Source organism: Heptranchias perlo, chromosome 1 (genome assembly GCF_035084215.1).
Source record: "Heptranchias perlo isolate sHepPer1 chromosome 1, sHepPer1.hap1, whole genome shotgun sequence".
NCBI lineage: Eukaryota > Metazoa > Chordata > Chondrichthyes > Hexanchiformes > Hexanchidae > Heptranchias > Heptranchias perlo.
The window spans coordinates 747,434-759,879 of NC_090325.1; the positions used below are offsets into that span (position 1 = coordinate 747,434).

The window sequence follows — 12,446 nt, forward strand, 5'->3', positions numbered from 1 at the left end:
TTGATACAGGGCTATGGGGAGAGAGTGGGACAGTGGGATTAGTTTGGGATTGATACAGGGCTATGGGGAGAGAGCGGGGCAGTGGGATTAGTTTGGGCTTGATACAGGGCTATGGGGAGAGAGTGGGGCAGTGGGATTAGTTTGGGATTGATACAGGGCTATGGGGAGAGAGTGGGGCAGTGGGATTAGTTTGGGATTGATACAGGGCTATAGGGAGAGAGTGGGGCAGTGGGATTAGTTTGGGATTGATACAGGGCTATAGGGAGAGAGTGGATTGCTCTGCCAGGAGCCAGCACAGATGTGATTGGTTGAATGGCCTCCTTCTATGCTGTTCACCACAGAGGTTTATTTCTAGTTTACACAACATTCACTGGAAAATTGAGCTTGATAAGGTGAATGACTTATTTCTTTTTTCTTCTTATATTCTTGTAATCTCCAAGCAATTTGATATAGTTCTGAGTTATAATATAAAAATGTTTAATATAAATTAATAAAGTGATCGCTTAGCATAATGAGAGTAATTTTGTGACACCCTCTTCAGTTAGGGTGACCGATTAACCTTTTTTTCTTATATTGGTACTGTTTCCACTAGACCGAAGCCAATAGCCCAAGTGTCACGATGCTATGATAGTGACAGTTTTACGCCATCTGTGGATATGCAGCAGGTTGAACAGAGTCCAGAGAGGAACTATTATCATAAACAAAACCGCAACTCAGACGGTAGGTTCGTCAGGGATCCCATGTCACGGAGTTCAGCGCTACGGAGGCAAGCTGTCGAAAACTGGCATCGTAGACCGTATCGTAACAGTACCGAGGGAGAAGAAGGTGATGTGTCGGATGTGGGATCCAGAACTACTGAATCGGAGGCAGAAGTATGGGAACCAGAAAGTAAAAGTTCAACAGAGCGACAACAATTTGGATCAAACCGTGCCAAGGCTTACCGACTTGGCACCAGTGAGTACAGCAGTGTTACCTGACACTTTGGATGAAAACATTGCAACATATATACAGGTTACACTCCGTGCTATATTATGAGAGGTTACACTCCGTACTATACTGTGAGAGGTTACACTCCGTACTATACTATGAGAGGTTACACTCCGTACTATACTATGAGAGGTTACACTCCGTACTATATTATGAGAGGTTACACTCCGTACTATACTATGAGAGGTTACGCTCCGTACTATATTATGAGAGGTTACGCTCCGTACTATATTATGAGAGGTTACGCTCCGTACTATATTATGAGAGGTTACACTCCGTACTATATTATGAGAGGTTACACTCCGTACTATATTATGAGAGGTTACACTCCGTACTATATTATGAGAGGTTACACTCCGTACTATACTATGAGAGGTTACACTCCGTACTATACTATGAGAGGTTACACTCCGTACTATACTATGAGAGGTTACGCTCCGTACTATACTATGAGAGGTTACGCTCCGTACTATACTATGAGAGGTTACGCTCTGTACTATATTATGAGAGGTTACGCTCCGTACTATATTATTAGAGGTTACGCTCCGTACTATATTATGAGAGGTTACGCTCCGTACTACACTGAGAGGTTACGCTCCGTACTATATTATGAGAGGTTACGCTCCGTACTATATTATGAGAGGTTACACTCCGTACTATATTATGAGAGGTTACGCTCCGTACTACACTATGAGAGGTTACGCTCCGTACTATACTAGGAGAGGTTACGCTCCGTACTATACTATGAGAGGTTACACTCCGTACTATATTATGAGAGGTTACGCTCCGTACTATACTATGAGAGGTTACGCTCCGTACTATACTATGAGAGGTTACGCTCCGTACTATATTATGAGAGGTTACACTCCGTACTATATTATGAGAGGTTACACTCCGTACTATACTATGAGAGGTTACGCTCCGTACTATACTATGAGAGGTTACACTCCGTACTATACTATGAGAGGTTACACTCCGTACTATATTATGAGAGGTTACACTCCGTACTATACTATGAGAGGTTACGCTCCGTACTATACTATGAGAGGTTACGCTCCGTACTATATTATGAGAGGTTACACTCCGTACTATACTATGAGAGGTTACGCTCCGTACTATATTATGAGAGGTTACGCTCCGTACTATACTATGAGAGGTTACGCTCCGTACTATATTATGAGAGGTTACACTCCGTACTATATTATTAGAGGTTACGCTCCGTACTATATTATGAGAGGTTACGCTCCGTACTATATTATGACAGGTTACGCTCCGTACTATATTATGAGAGGTTACGCTCTGTACTATATTATGAGAGGTTACGCTCTGTACTATATTATGAGAGGTTACGCTCTGTACTATATTATGAGAGGTTACGCTCCGTACTATATTATGAGAGGTTACGCTCCGTACTATATTATGAGAGGTTACGCTCCGTACTATATTATGAGAGGTTACGCTCCGTACTATATTATTAGAGGTTACGCTCCGTACTACACTATGAGAGGTTACGCTCCGTACTATACTATGAGAGGTTACACTCCGTACTATATTATGAGAGGTTACGCTCCGTACTATACTATGAGAGGTTACGCTCCGTACTATATTATGAGAGGTTACACTCCGTACTATATTATGAGAGGTTACACTCTGTACTATACTATGAGAGGTTACGCTCCGTACTATACTATGAGAGGTTACACTCCGTACTATACTATGAGAGGTTACACTCCGTACTATATTATGAGAGGTTACACTCCGTACTATACTATGAGAGGTTACGCTCCGTACTATATTATGAGAGGTTACACTCCGTACTATACTATGAGAGGTTACGCTCCGTACTATATTATGAGAGGTTACGCTCTGTACTATATTATGAGAGGTTACGCTCTGTACTATATTATGAGAGGTTACACTCCGTACTATATTATTAGAGGTTACACTCCGTACTATATTATGAGAGGTTACGCTCCGTACTATATTATGACAGGTTACGCTCCGTACCGCCCTGGGACAGGTTACGCCCCGTACCGCCCTGGGACAGGTTACGCCCCGTACCGCCCTGGGACAGGTTACGCCCCGTACCGCCCTTGGACAGGTTACGCCCCGTACCGCCCTTGGACAGGTTACGCCCCGTACCGCACTACGACAGGTTACGCCCCGTACCGCCCTGCGACAGGTTACGCTCCGTACCGCCCTACGACAGGTTACGCCCCGTACCGCCCTACGACAGGTTACGCCCCGTACCGCCCTGCGACAGGTTACGCCCCGTACCGCACTGCGACAGGTTACGCCCCGTACCGCACTGCGACAGGTTACGCCCCGTACCGCCCTGGGACAGGTTACGCCCCGTACCGCACTACGACAGGTTACGCTCCGTACCGCCCTGGGACAGGTTACGCCCCGTACCGCACTACGACAGGTTACGCTCCGTACCGCACTACGACAGGTTACGCCCCGTACCGCCCTGGGACAGGTTACGCCCCGTACCGCCCTGGGACAGGTTACGTCCCGTACCGTCCTGGGACAGGTTACGCCCCGTACCGCCCTGGGACAGGTTACGCCCCGTACCGCACTACGACAGGTTACGCCCCGTACCGCCCTGGGACAGGTTACGCCCCGTACCGCACTACGACAGGTTACGCCCCGTACCGCACTACGACAGGTTACGCCCCGTACCGCCCTGGGACAGGTTACGCCCCGTACCGCACTACGACAGGTTACGCCCCGTACCGCACTACGACAGGTTACGCCCCGTACCGCCCTGGGACAGGTTACGCCCCGTACCGCACTGGGACAGGTTACGCCCCGTACCGCACTGGGACAGGTTACGCCCCGTACCGCACTGGGACAGGTTACGCCCCGTACCGCACTGGGACAGGTTACGCCCCGTACCGCCCTGGGACAGGTTACGCCCCGTACCGCCCTGGGACAGGTTACGCCCCGTACCGCCCTGGGACAGGTTACGCCCCGTACCGCCCTGGGACAGGTTACGCCCCGTACCGCCCTACGACAGGTTACGCCCCGTACCGCACTACGACAGGTTACGCCCCGTACCGCACTACGACAGGTTACGCCCCGTACCGCACTACGACAGGTTACGCCCCGTACCGCACTACGACAGGTTACGCCCCGTACCGCACTACGACAGGTTACGCCCCGTACCGCCCTGGGACAGGTTACGCCCCGTACCGCCCTGGGACAGGTTACGCCCCGTACCGCACTACGACAGGTTACGCCCCGTACCGCCCTTGGACAGGTTACGCCCCGTACCGCACTACGGCAGGTTACGCTCCGTACCGCCCTGGGACAGGTTACGCTCCGTACCGCCCTGGGACAGGTTACGCCCCGTACCGCCCTGCGACAGGTTACGCCCCGTACCGCCCTGCGACAGGTTACGCTCCGTACCGCCCTGGGACAGGTTACGCCCCATACCAGGTTACGCCCCGTACCGCCCTGGGACAGGTTACGCCCCGTACCGCACTACGACAGGTTACGCCCCGTACCGCACTACGACAGGTTACGCCCCGTACCGCACTACGACAGGTTACGCCCCGTACCGCCCTGGGACAGGTTACGCCCCGTACCGCACTGCGACAGGTTACGCCCCGTACCGCCCTGGGACAGGTTACGCTCCGTACCGCCCTGGGACAGGTTACGCTCCGTACCGCACTACGACAGGTTACGCTCCGTACCGCCCTGGGACAGGTTACGCCCCGTACCGCACTGGGACAGGTTACGCCCCGTACCGCACTACGACAGGTTACGCCCCGTACCGCCCTGGGACAGGTTACGCTCCGTACCGCACTACGACAGGTTACGCTCCGTACCGCCCTGGGACAGGTTACGCCCCGTACCGCACTACGACAGGTTACGCCCCGTACCGCACTACGACAGGTTACGCCCCGTACCGCACTACGACAGGTTACGCCCCGTACCGCACTACGACAGGTTACGCTCCGTACCGCCCTGGGACAGGTTACGCTCCGTACCGCACTACGACAGGTTACGCTCCGTACCGCCCTGGGACAGGTTACGCCCCGTACCGCCGTGGGACAGGTTACGCCCCGTACCGCACTACGACAGGTTACGCCCCGTACTGTGCCGCGACAGGTTAATTTTACTAAGCTGAGAAGTGATTTAGCAAAAGTGAACTGGAAACAGCTATTTGTAGGTAAATCAGTGTCAGAGCAGTGGGAGGCATACAAGGGTGAGATTTAAGGGGTTCGGAGTGAAGATGTTCCCACAAAGAAAAAGGGAGAGAATGTCAAATCTAGAGCCTCAAGTACGTCAAGGAGGATACAGGGTAAGATAAGGCAAAAAAGGGAAGCTTATGTCACATACCAAGAGCTCAATACTGTAGAAAGCCTAGAGGAGTATAGAAAGTGCAGCGCTGAAAGTAGAGAGGGCATGAAAGATATTGGCAAGTAAAATTAAGAAAAACCCAAAGATGTTTTATAAATACATTAAGAGCAAGAGGATAATTAAGGAAAGAGTAGGGCCTATTAGAGACCAAAAAGGTAACTGATGTGCAGAGCCAGAAGATGTGTGGGTATGGTTCTTAATGAATATTTTGCAACTGTCTTCACAAAAGAGGGGGACAATGCAGAGATTATAGTTCAGGAGGAGGAGGAGGAGCAGTGTGAAATATTGGATGGGATAAATATAGTCAGAGAGAAAGTATTAAGGGGATTAGCATCTTTGAAAGTGGATAAATCACCAGGGCTGGATGAAATATATCCCAGGATGTTAAAAGAAGCCAGGGAGGGAATAGCAGAGGCTTTAACAATCATTTTCTTAGAATCATAGAAAATACGGGCAAGAGTCGGCAATTTAGCCCTTCGGGCCTGCTCCGCCATTCAAAATGATCATGGCTGATAGTCTAACTCAGTTCCCTGTTCCCGCTTTTTCCCCATATCCCTTGATCCCTTTAGCATTAAGAAATATATCTATTTCCTCTTGAATACATCTAATGACCTGGCCTCCACTGCCTTCTGTGCTAGAGAATACCACAGGTTCACCACCCTCTGAGTGAAGAAATTTCTCCTCATCTTGGTTCTAAATGGCATACCCCGTATCCTGAGACTGTGACCCCTGGTTCTGGACTCCCCAGCCATCGGGAACATCCTCCCTGCATCTAGTCTGTCTAGTCCTGTTAGAATTTTACATGTTTCGATGAGATCACCTCTCATTCTTCTAAACTCGAGTGAATTTAGGCCGAGTCGACCCAATCTCTCCTCATACGTCAGTCCTGCCATCCCAGGAATCAGTCTGGTAAACCTTCGTTGCACTCCCTCCATGGCAAGGACATCCTTCTTTCAGAAAAGGAGACCAAAACTGCACCCAATACTCCAGATGTAGTCTCACCAAGGCCCTGTATAACTGCAGTAAGACATCCCTGCTCCTGTACTCAAATCCTCTTGCAATGAAGGCCAACATCTGTGAGCAGTTCTGGGCACCGCACCTTCGGAAGGACATATTGGCCTTGGAGGGAGTGCAGCGTAGGTTTACTAGAATGATACCCGGACTTCAAGGGTTAAGTTACGAGGAGAGATTACACAAATTGGGGTTGTATTCTCTGGAGTTTCGAAGGTTAAGGGGTGATCTGATCGAAGTTTATAAGATATTAAGGGGAACAGATAGGGTGGATAGAGAGAAACTATTTCCGCTGGTTGGGGATTTTAGGAGTGGGGGCGCATTCTAAAAATTAGAGCCAGACCTTTCAGGAGCGAGATTAGAAAACATTTCTACACCCAAAGGGTTGTAGAAGTTTGGAACTCTCTTCCGCAAACGGCAGTTGATACTAGCTCAATTGCTAAATTTAAATCTGAGATGGATAGCTTTTTGGCAACCAAAGTTTTTCAGGGATATGGAGTTAGATCACAGATCAGCCATGATCTCGAATGGCGGAGCAGGCACGAGGGGCTGAATGGCCTACTCCTGTTCCTATGTTCCTAACTGCTTGCTGCACCTGAATGCTCGCTTTCAGCGACTGGCATACAAGGACACCCAGGTCTCATTGCACCTCCCCTTTTCCCAATCTATCCCCATTCAGATAATAATCTGCCTTTCTGTTTTTACAACCAAACTGGATAACCTCACATTTATCCACGTTATACTGCATCTAGGAACATAGGAATATAGGAACAGGAGGAGGCCATTCAGCCCCTCGTGCCTGCTCCGCCATGTGATAAGATCATGGCTGATCTGTGATCTAACTCCATATACCCGCCTTTGGCCCATATCCCTTCATACCTTTGGTTGCCAAAAAGCTATCTATCTCAGATTTAAATTTAGATTTAGATTTGCATTTAGATTGCATCTGCCCACTCACCCAACTTGTATAAATCACATTGGAGACTCTTTGCATCCTCCTCACAGCTCACATTCCACCCCAGCTTTGTGTCGTCTGCAAACTTGGAAATGTTACATTTGGATACCTCATCCAAAAAATTTATAAAAAATATTGTGACCAGCTGGGGCCCAAGCACTGATCCCTGCGGTTCCCCACTAGTCACTGCCTGCCACCCGGAAAAAAACCCGTTTATTCCTACTCTCTGTTTCCTGTCTGTTAACCAATTCACAATCCATGCCAGTATATTCCCCCCAATCCCATGTGCTTTAATTTTGCACACTAACCTCTTGTGTGGGACCTTATCAAAAGCCTTCTGAAAATCCAAGTACACCACATCCACTGGTTCTCCCCTATCTATTCTACTAGTTACAGCCTCAAAAAACTCCAGTAGATTTGTTAAGCATGATTTCCCTTTCATAAACCCATGCTGACTTTGTCCAATCCCGTTAATGCCTTCCAAGTGTTCTGTTATCACATCTTTTATAATAGACTCTAGCATTTTCCCCACTACTGATGTTAGGCTAACTGGTCTGTAATTCCCTGTTTTTTCTTTCCCTCCTTTTTTAAATAGTGGGGTTACATTTGCCACCCTCCAATCTGTAGGAACTGTTCCAGAGTCTATAGAATTTTGGAAGATGATCACCAATGCATCCACTATTTCCAGGGCCACTTCCTTTGGTACTCTGGCATGTAGATTATCAGGCCCTGGGGATTTGTCAGCCTTTAGCCCCATTAATTTCCCGAGCACTATTTTTTTACAAATACTGGTTCCCTTCAGTTCCTCCTTCTCACTAGACCCTTGGTTCCCTAACATTTCTGGGAGGTTGTTTGTCCTTTGTGAAGATAGAACCGAAGTATGTGCCTGACAAACCTGATAGAATTTTTTGAAGAGGTGACTAAAGTAATGGACAGGGGAATGTCAATGGATGTTATTTATATGGACTTCCAGAAGGCATTTGATAAGGTCCCACATAAGAGACTGTTAGCTAAGATAGAAGCCCATGGAATCGAGGGAAAAGTACGGACTTGGTTCGGAATTTGGTGAGCGAAAGGCGACAGAGAGTAGGGATAATGGGTAGGTACTCACATTGGCAGGATGTGACTAGTGGAGTCCCGCAGGGATCTGTCTTGGGGCCTCAATTATTCACAATATTTATTAACGACTTAGATGAAGGCATAGAAAGTCTCATATCTAAGTTTAAATTTATTGTTACTCCTTTTAGTCTTGCCCTCTGTGCCCCAATTTATCACACCCGAAATGCTGTTGACCACCTTATGGCTTTATTGTTCGTCTTAATTTTATTATATGCTCCCTTTTAAGTGTGTTTAATTTTAATCTCTTTATTCACAGAACTCTATACTTTGGTCACTCTCTCCACTTTTTCGGAATATATTTATTTTGTACTCTATCCATCTCATGTTATAGATCTGTCAACCGGTTTACAAACTTTGCTGCCCAGTTAATTTCAGAGATATCTGCTTATGTTACATTATACATAATTATGTGATGGTTGCTGTTGATTTCAGTGGGTCAGGGCTAATAATGGATGTTCTATCCGATAACGCCCATTTTCTGCCACCACCACCCCCCCCCCCCCCCACCCCCTCCATAGTGTCATTGATCAATGATTTTACGACCAAGTTTGATCCTATTTTGGGGTGATAAAGTGAAAAGAGGCCCAAAGCTCTTTCAGTAAGATAGTGAACCTCTTAATAACTTCAGTCCTACTGATGTTGCCTGGTGCTTTGTTGAGCGTTTGTGAAAATGTTGGTGCAGCCATACAGTGTGGTCGAGCGCCTCTGGATTCTGCATTGAGCAAACTAAAACAGATCTCCACCATTGGCAACTTTAGTCTGCCTGGTTATTGTGGCAAAAATGAGAGATTTAGCTGATGGGATTCCTTTTTCTCCTAGATTTCTTGGCTTTAACACAGGCTTGGTTAAGGACGATCACATCCTCAGAATGGCTTCAGTAAATGCATGCTGGGAAGTTGGCACAAGTCCTTTGGCTGGCAATTTAAGTGGAGCAGAAGGAAACCATTCAAGCCAGTATCTTTGTGTCTCAAGCACAACAGTATGTTAGTAATCAATCACTGAGCATATCCATGTGCTAGAAACAATTGAATTTGTATCTTTGGGCTAGCCCAACCATAGACAGGTAACCACAAGCATGCCTTGTATCATAGTCATATTATCATAGTAGGTACAGCACAGAAGGAGGCCATTCGGCCCATTGTGCCTGTGCCAGCTCTTTGAAAGAGCTATCCAATTAGTCCCATTCCCCTGCTCTTACCCCATACCTGTAAATTTTTTCCCTTCAAGTATTCATCCAATTCTCTTTTGAAAGTTACTAATCAATCTGCTTCCACCACCATTTCAGGCGGTGCATTCCAGATCGTTACAACTTGCCGCATAATAAAAAAATGTTTCCTCATGTCGCCTCTAGTTCTTTTGCCAATTACCTCAAATCTGTGTCCTTTGGTTACCAACCCTTCTACCACTGGAAACAGTTTGTCCTTATTTACTCTACATTGGGGAGACCAAACACCGACTGGGTGATCGCTTTGCTGAACACCTCCGCTCTGTCCGCAAGCGTGACCCTGACTTGCCGGTCGCTTGCCATTTTAATTCCCTGTCCCACTCCAACTCTGACCTCTCTGTCCTTGGCCTCTTATACTGTTCCAATGAAGCTCAACATAAGCTCAAGGAACAGCCGCTCATCTTTTGTTTAGACACTTTACAACCTTCCAAACTCAACATTGATTTCAATAACTTCAGATCATAACCACGACTCCAATTTTTTCGGTCAGCTAGTGCTAGTAATGGTTCTGCTGCTGCCATTTACAGCTTCACCTGACCAATCTTATGTTTCTTAACCTGTCCCATTACCACCTTCCTTGCCTTGCACCATCATCCCTTTTGTCCTTTAATCACTCGTGCCCTCTACCCTGTTACATACATCCCCTTTTATTCTTTCCTCTGCTCCCCTCCCTCCCCCACTTTTCCTGGCTCTGTGCTTGCTCAAAAACTTTAACTCTTTTAACATCTTCCAGTTCTGACGAAAGGTCTTCGACCTGAAACGTTAACTCTGTTTCTTTCTCCACAAATGCTGCCTGATTTGCTGAGCTTCTCCAGCATTTTCTGTTTTTATTTTATAATATGATAAAATTACATGATATTCAGGTTTAGTTTGGACATGAGAAGATGTTTCTGTGTGTCATTCCACAACTGTAGTTAGTTATTTCCAATATTCATTCATAGGTTTATTCATATTAATACATTGGACTATGAAACCTACTTTTTAATGTGTCCTTTGTGTTTGTCCTTAGGTAATGCCAAACCGGTTAGTTACAAAGCAGCCAAACTCCAGAAGGGCAGCCCCTCCCAATCAAATGAAGTCATCAGCCCCGAGGTGCTCAAGATGCGAGCAGCATTATTTTGTATTTTCACATACTTGGACACCAAGACGTTGCTGAAAACAGCTGAGGTCTGTCGGGACTGGAAATATGTGGCTAGACATCCGGCAGTTTGGACCAGAGTTCTGTTGGAGAATGCTCGAGTGTCCTCCAAGGTATTAGCGCTATAAATACAAGCAGTAAGTTCCTATTGATGTACGTTAATGTGAAATGTACCGATGGGGACTGTTACCACTCCTCAAAAAAACCAAAGCTATCAGTAATGTCGGTGGTGGGTAAACTTAGAGACAATCCAGGACAAAATTAATTGGCATTTGGAAAGTACGGGTTAATAGATGAATGTCAGCACAGATTTCTGTGGGGAGGGTTTAAACTAGTATGGCAAGAGAATGGGAACCAAAGGGCAGGTACAGATAGGACAAATTCAGACCAGGAAACGGGAAGTAGAAAAGCAGTTAGGCAAAGGAAGCAAAGGTTAAATAGAGTTCAGCACAGGAATTTGACGGGGTTAAAGGGGATATACTTCAATGCAAGGAGTATTACAGATAAAGCAGATGAGCTAAGGGCACAGATAGACACATGGCAGCATGATATCATTGCTATAACGGAAACCTGGCTTAAAGAGGGGGATAATTGGCAGCTCAATATCCCTGGATAGAGTTTTCAGGCAGGATAGAGTGGGTGATAAAAAAGGAGGGGGAGTAGCATTAAAGGAGTGGGGGGGTAGCATTATTGGTTAAAGAATCAATTCCAGTTGTGAGAAGGGATGATCTGCAAAATGGATCATCAATCGAGGCCATATGGGTTGAGCTAAGAAATAAAAAAGGGGCAGTCACACTACTAGGAGTGAACTATAGACCCCCGAATAGCGAAAGGGAGATAGAAGAACAAATATGTAGGCAAATTTCTGAGTGCAATAATAGTAGGGGACTTCAACTACCCTAACATCAACTGGGATTCAAACAGTGTGAGGGACACAGAGGGCACAAAATTCTTGATCGGTGTCCGGGATAACTTTTTTAGCCAGTACGTGACAAGCCCAACAAGAGGGGATGCAATTCTAGATTTAGACCTGGGAAATGAAGATGGGCAAGTGGGTGAAGTGACAGTGGGTGACCATATTGGGGACAGAGTTAAATGAGGAGTAAACATTTTAAATTGGGGGAAGGCAGAACTAAGAGGTGATTTGGCAGAAATGGACTAGACACAACTACTTGAGGAGAAATCAGTGGGAGGCACTAAAAAGTGAAATTCTACGGGTACAATGCAGACACGTCCCCTCAAAGAAAAAGGGTGGCACAGCCAAATTTAGAGCCCCCTGGTTGTCCAGAAGTATACAGGGCAAGATAAAGCAGAAAAAGAAAACTTATGACTGTCACAGAGAACTAACGAGTGACAAATCCCCAGGACCAGATGGTTTCCATCCCAGGGTTAGGAAAAAAAGGAGGGCTTTTGGCAGATACAAAAGGCTAAAGACGGAGGAAGCCCGAGAGGAGTACAAAAAGTGCAGGGGGATACTTAAAAAAGAAATTAGGAGATCAAGGAGGGGCCATGAAATAACACTGGCGAGCAAAATAAAGGAAAATCCTAAGATGTTTTATAAGTATATTAAGGGTAAGAGGATGACTAGGGAAAAAATAGGGCCCATTAGGGACAAAAATGGCAATCTGTGTGTGGAGCCGGCA

The 12,446-nt window shown here is 46.6% G+C and overlaps 1 protein-coding gene across 1 annotated transcript in view; it reads left to right on the forward strand.

Moving 5' to 3' along the window:
- The window catches only part of fbxo41 (F-box protein 41), a 246,259-nt gene that overhangs the window by 131,098 nt on the left and 102,715 nt on the right, over positions 1 to 12,446 (forward strand). The window contains exons 5-6 of the mRNA XM_067978195.1: positions 593 to 954; positions 10,675 to 10,916. Of these exons, the coding sequence (XP_067834296.1) occupies positions 593 to 954; positions 10,675 to 10,916 (604 nt within the window). The remainder of the gene's footprint in view (positions 1 to 592; positions 955 to 10,674; positions 10,917 to 12,446) is intronic.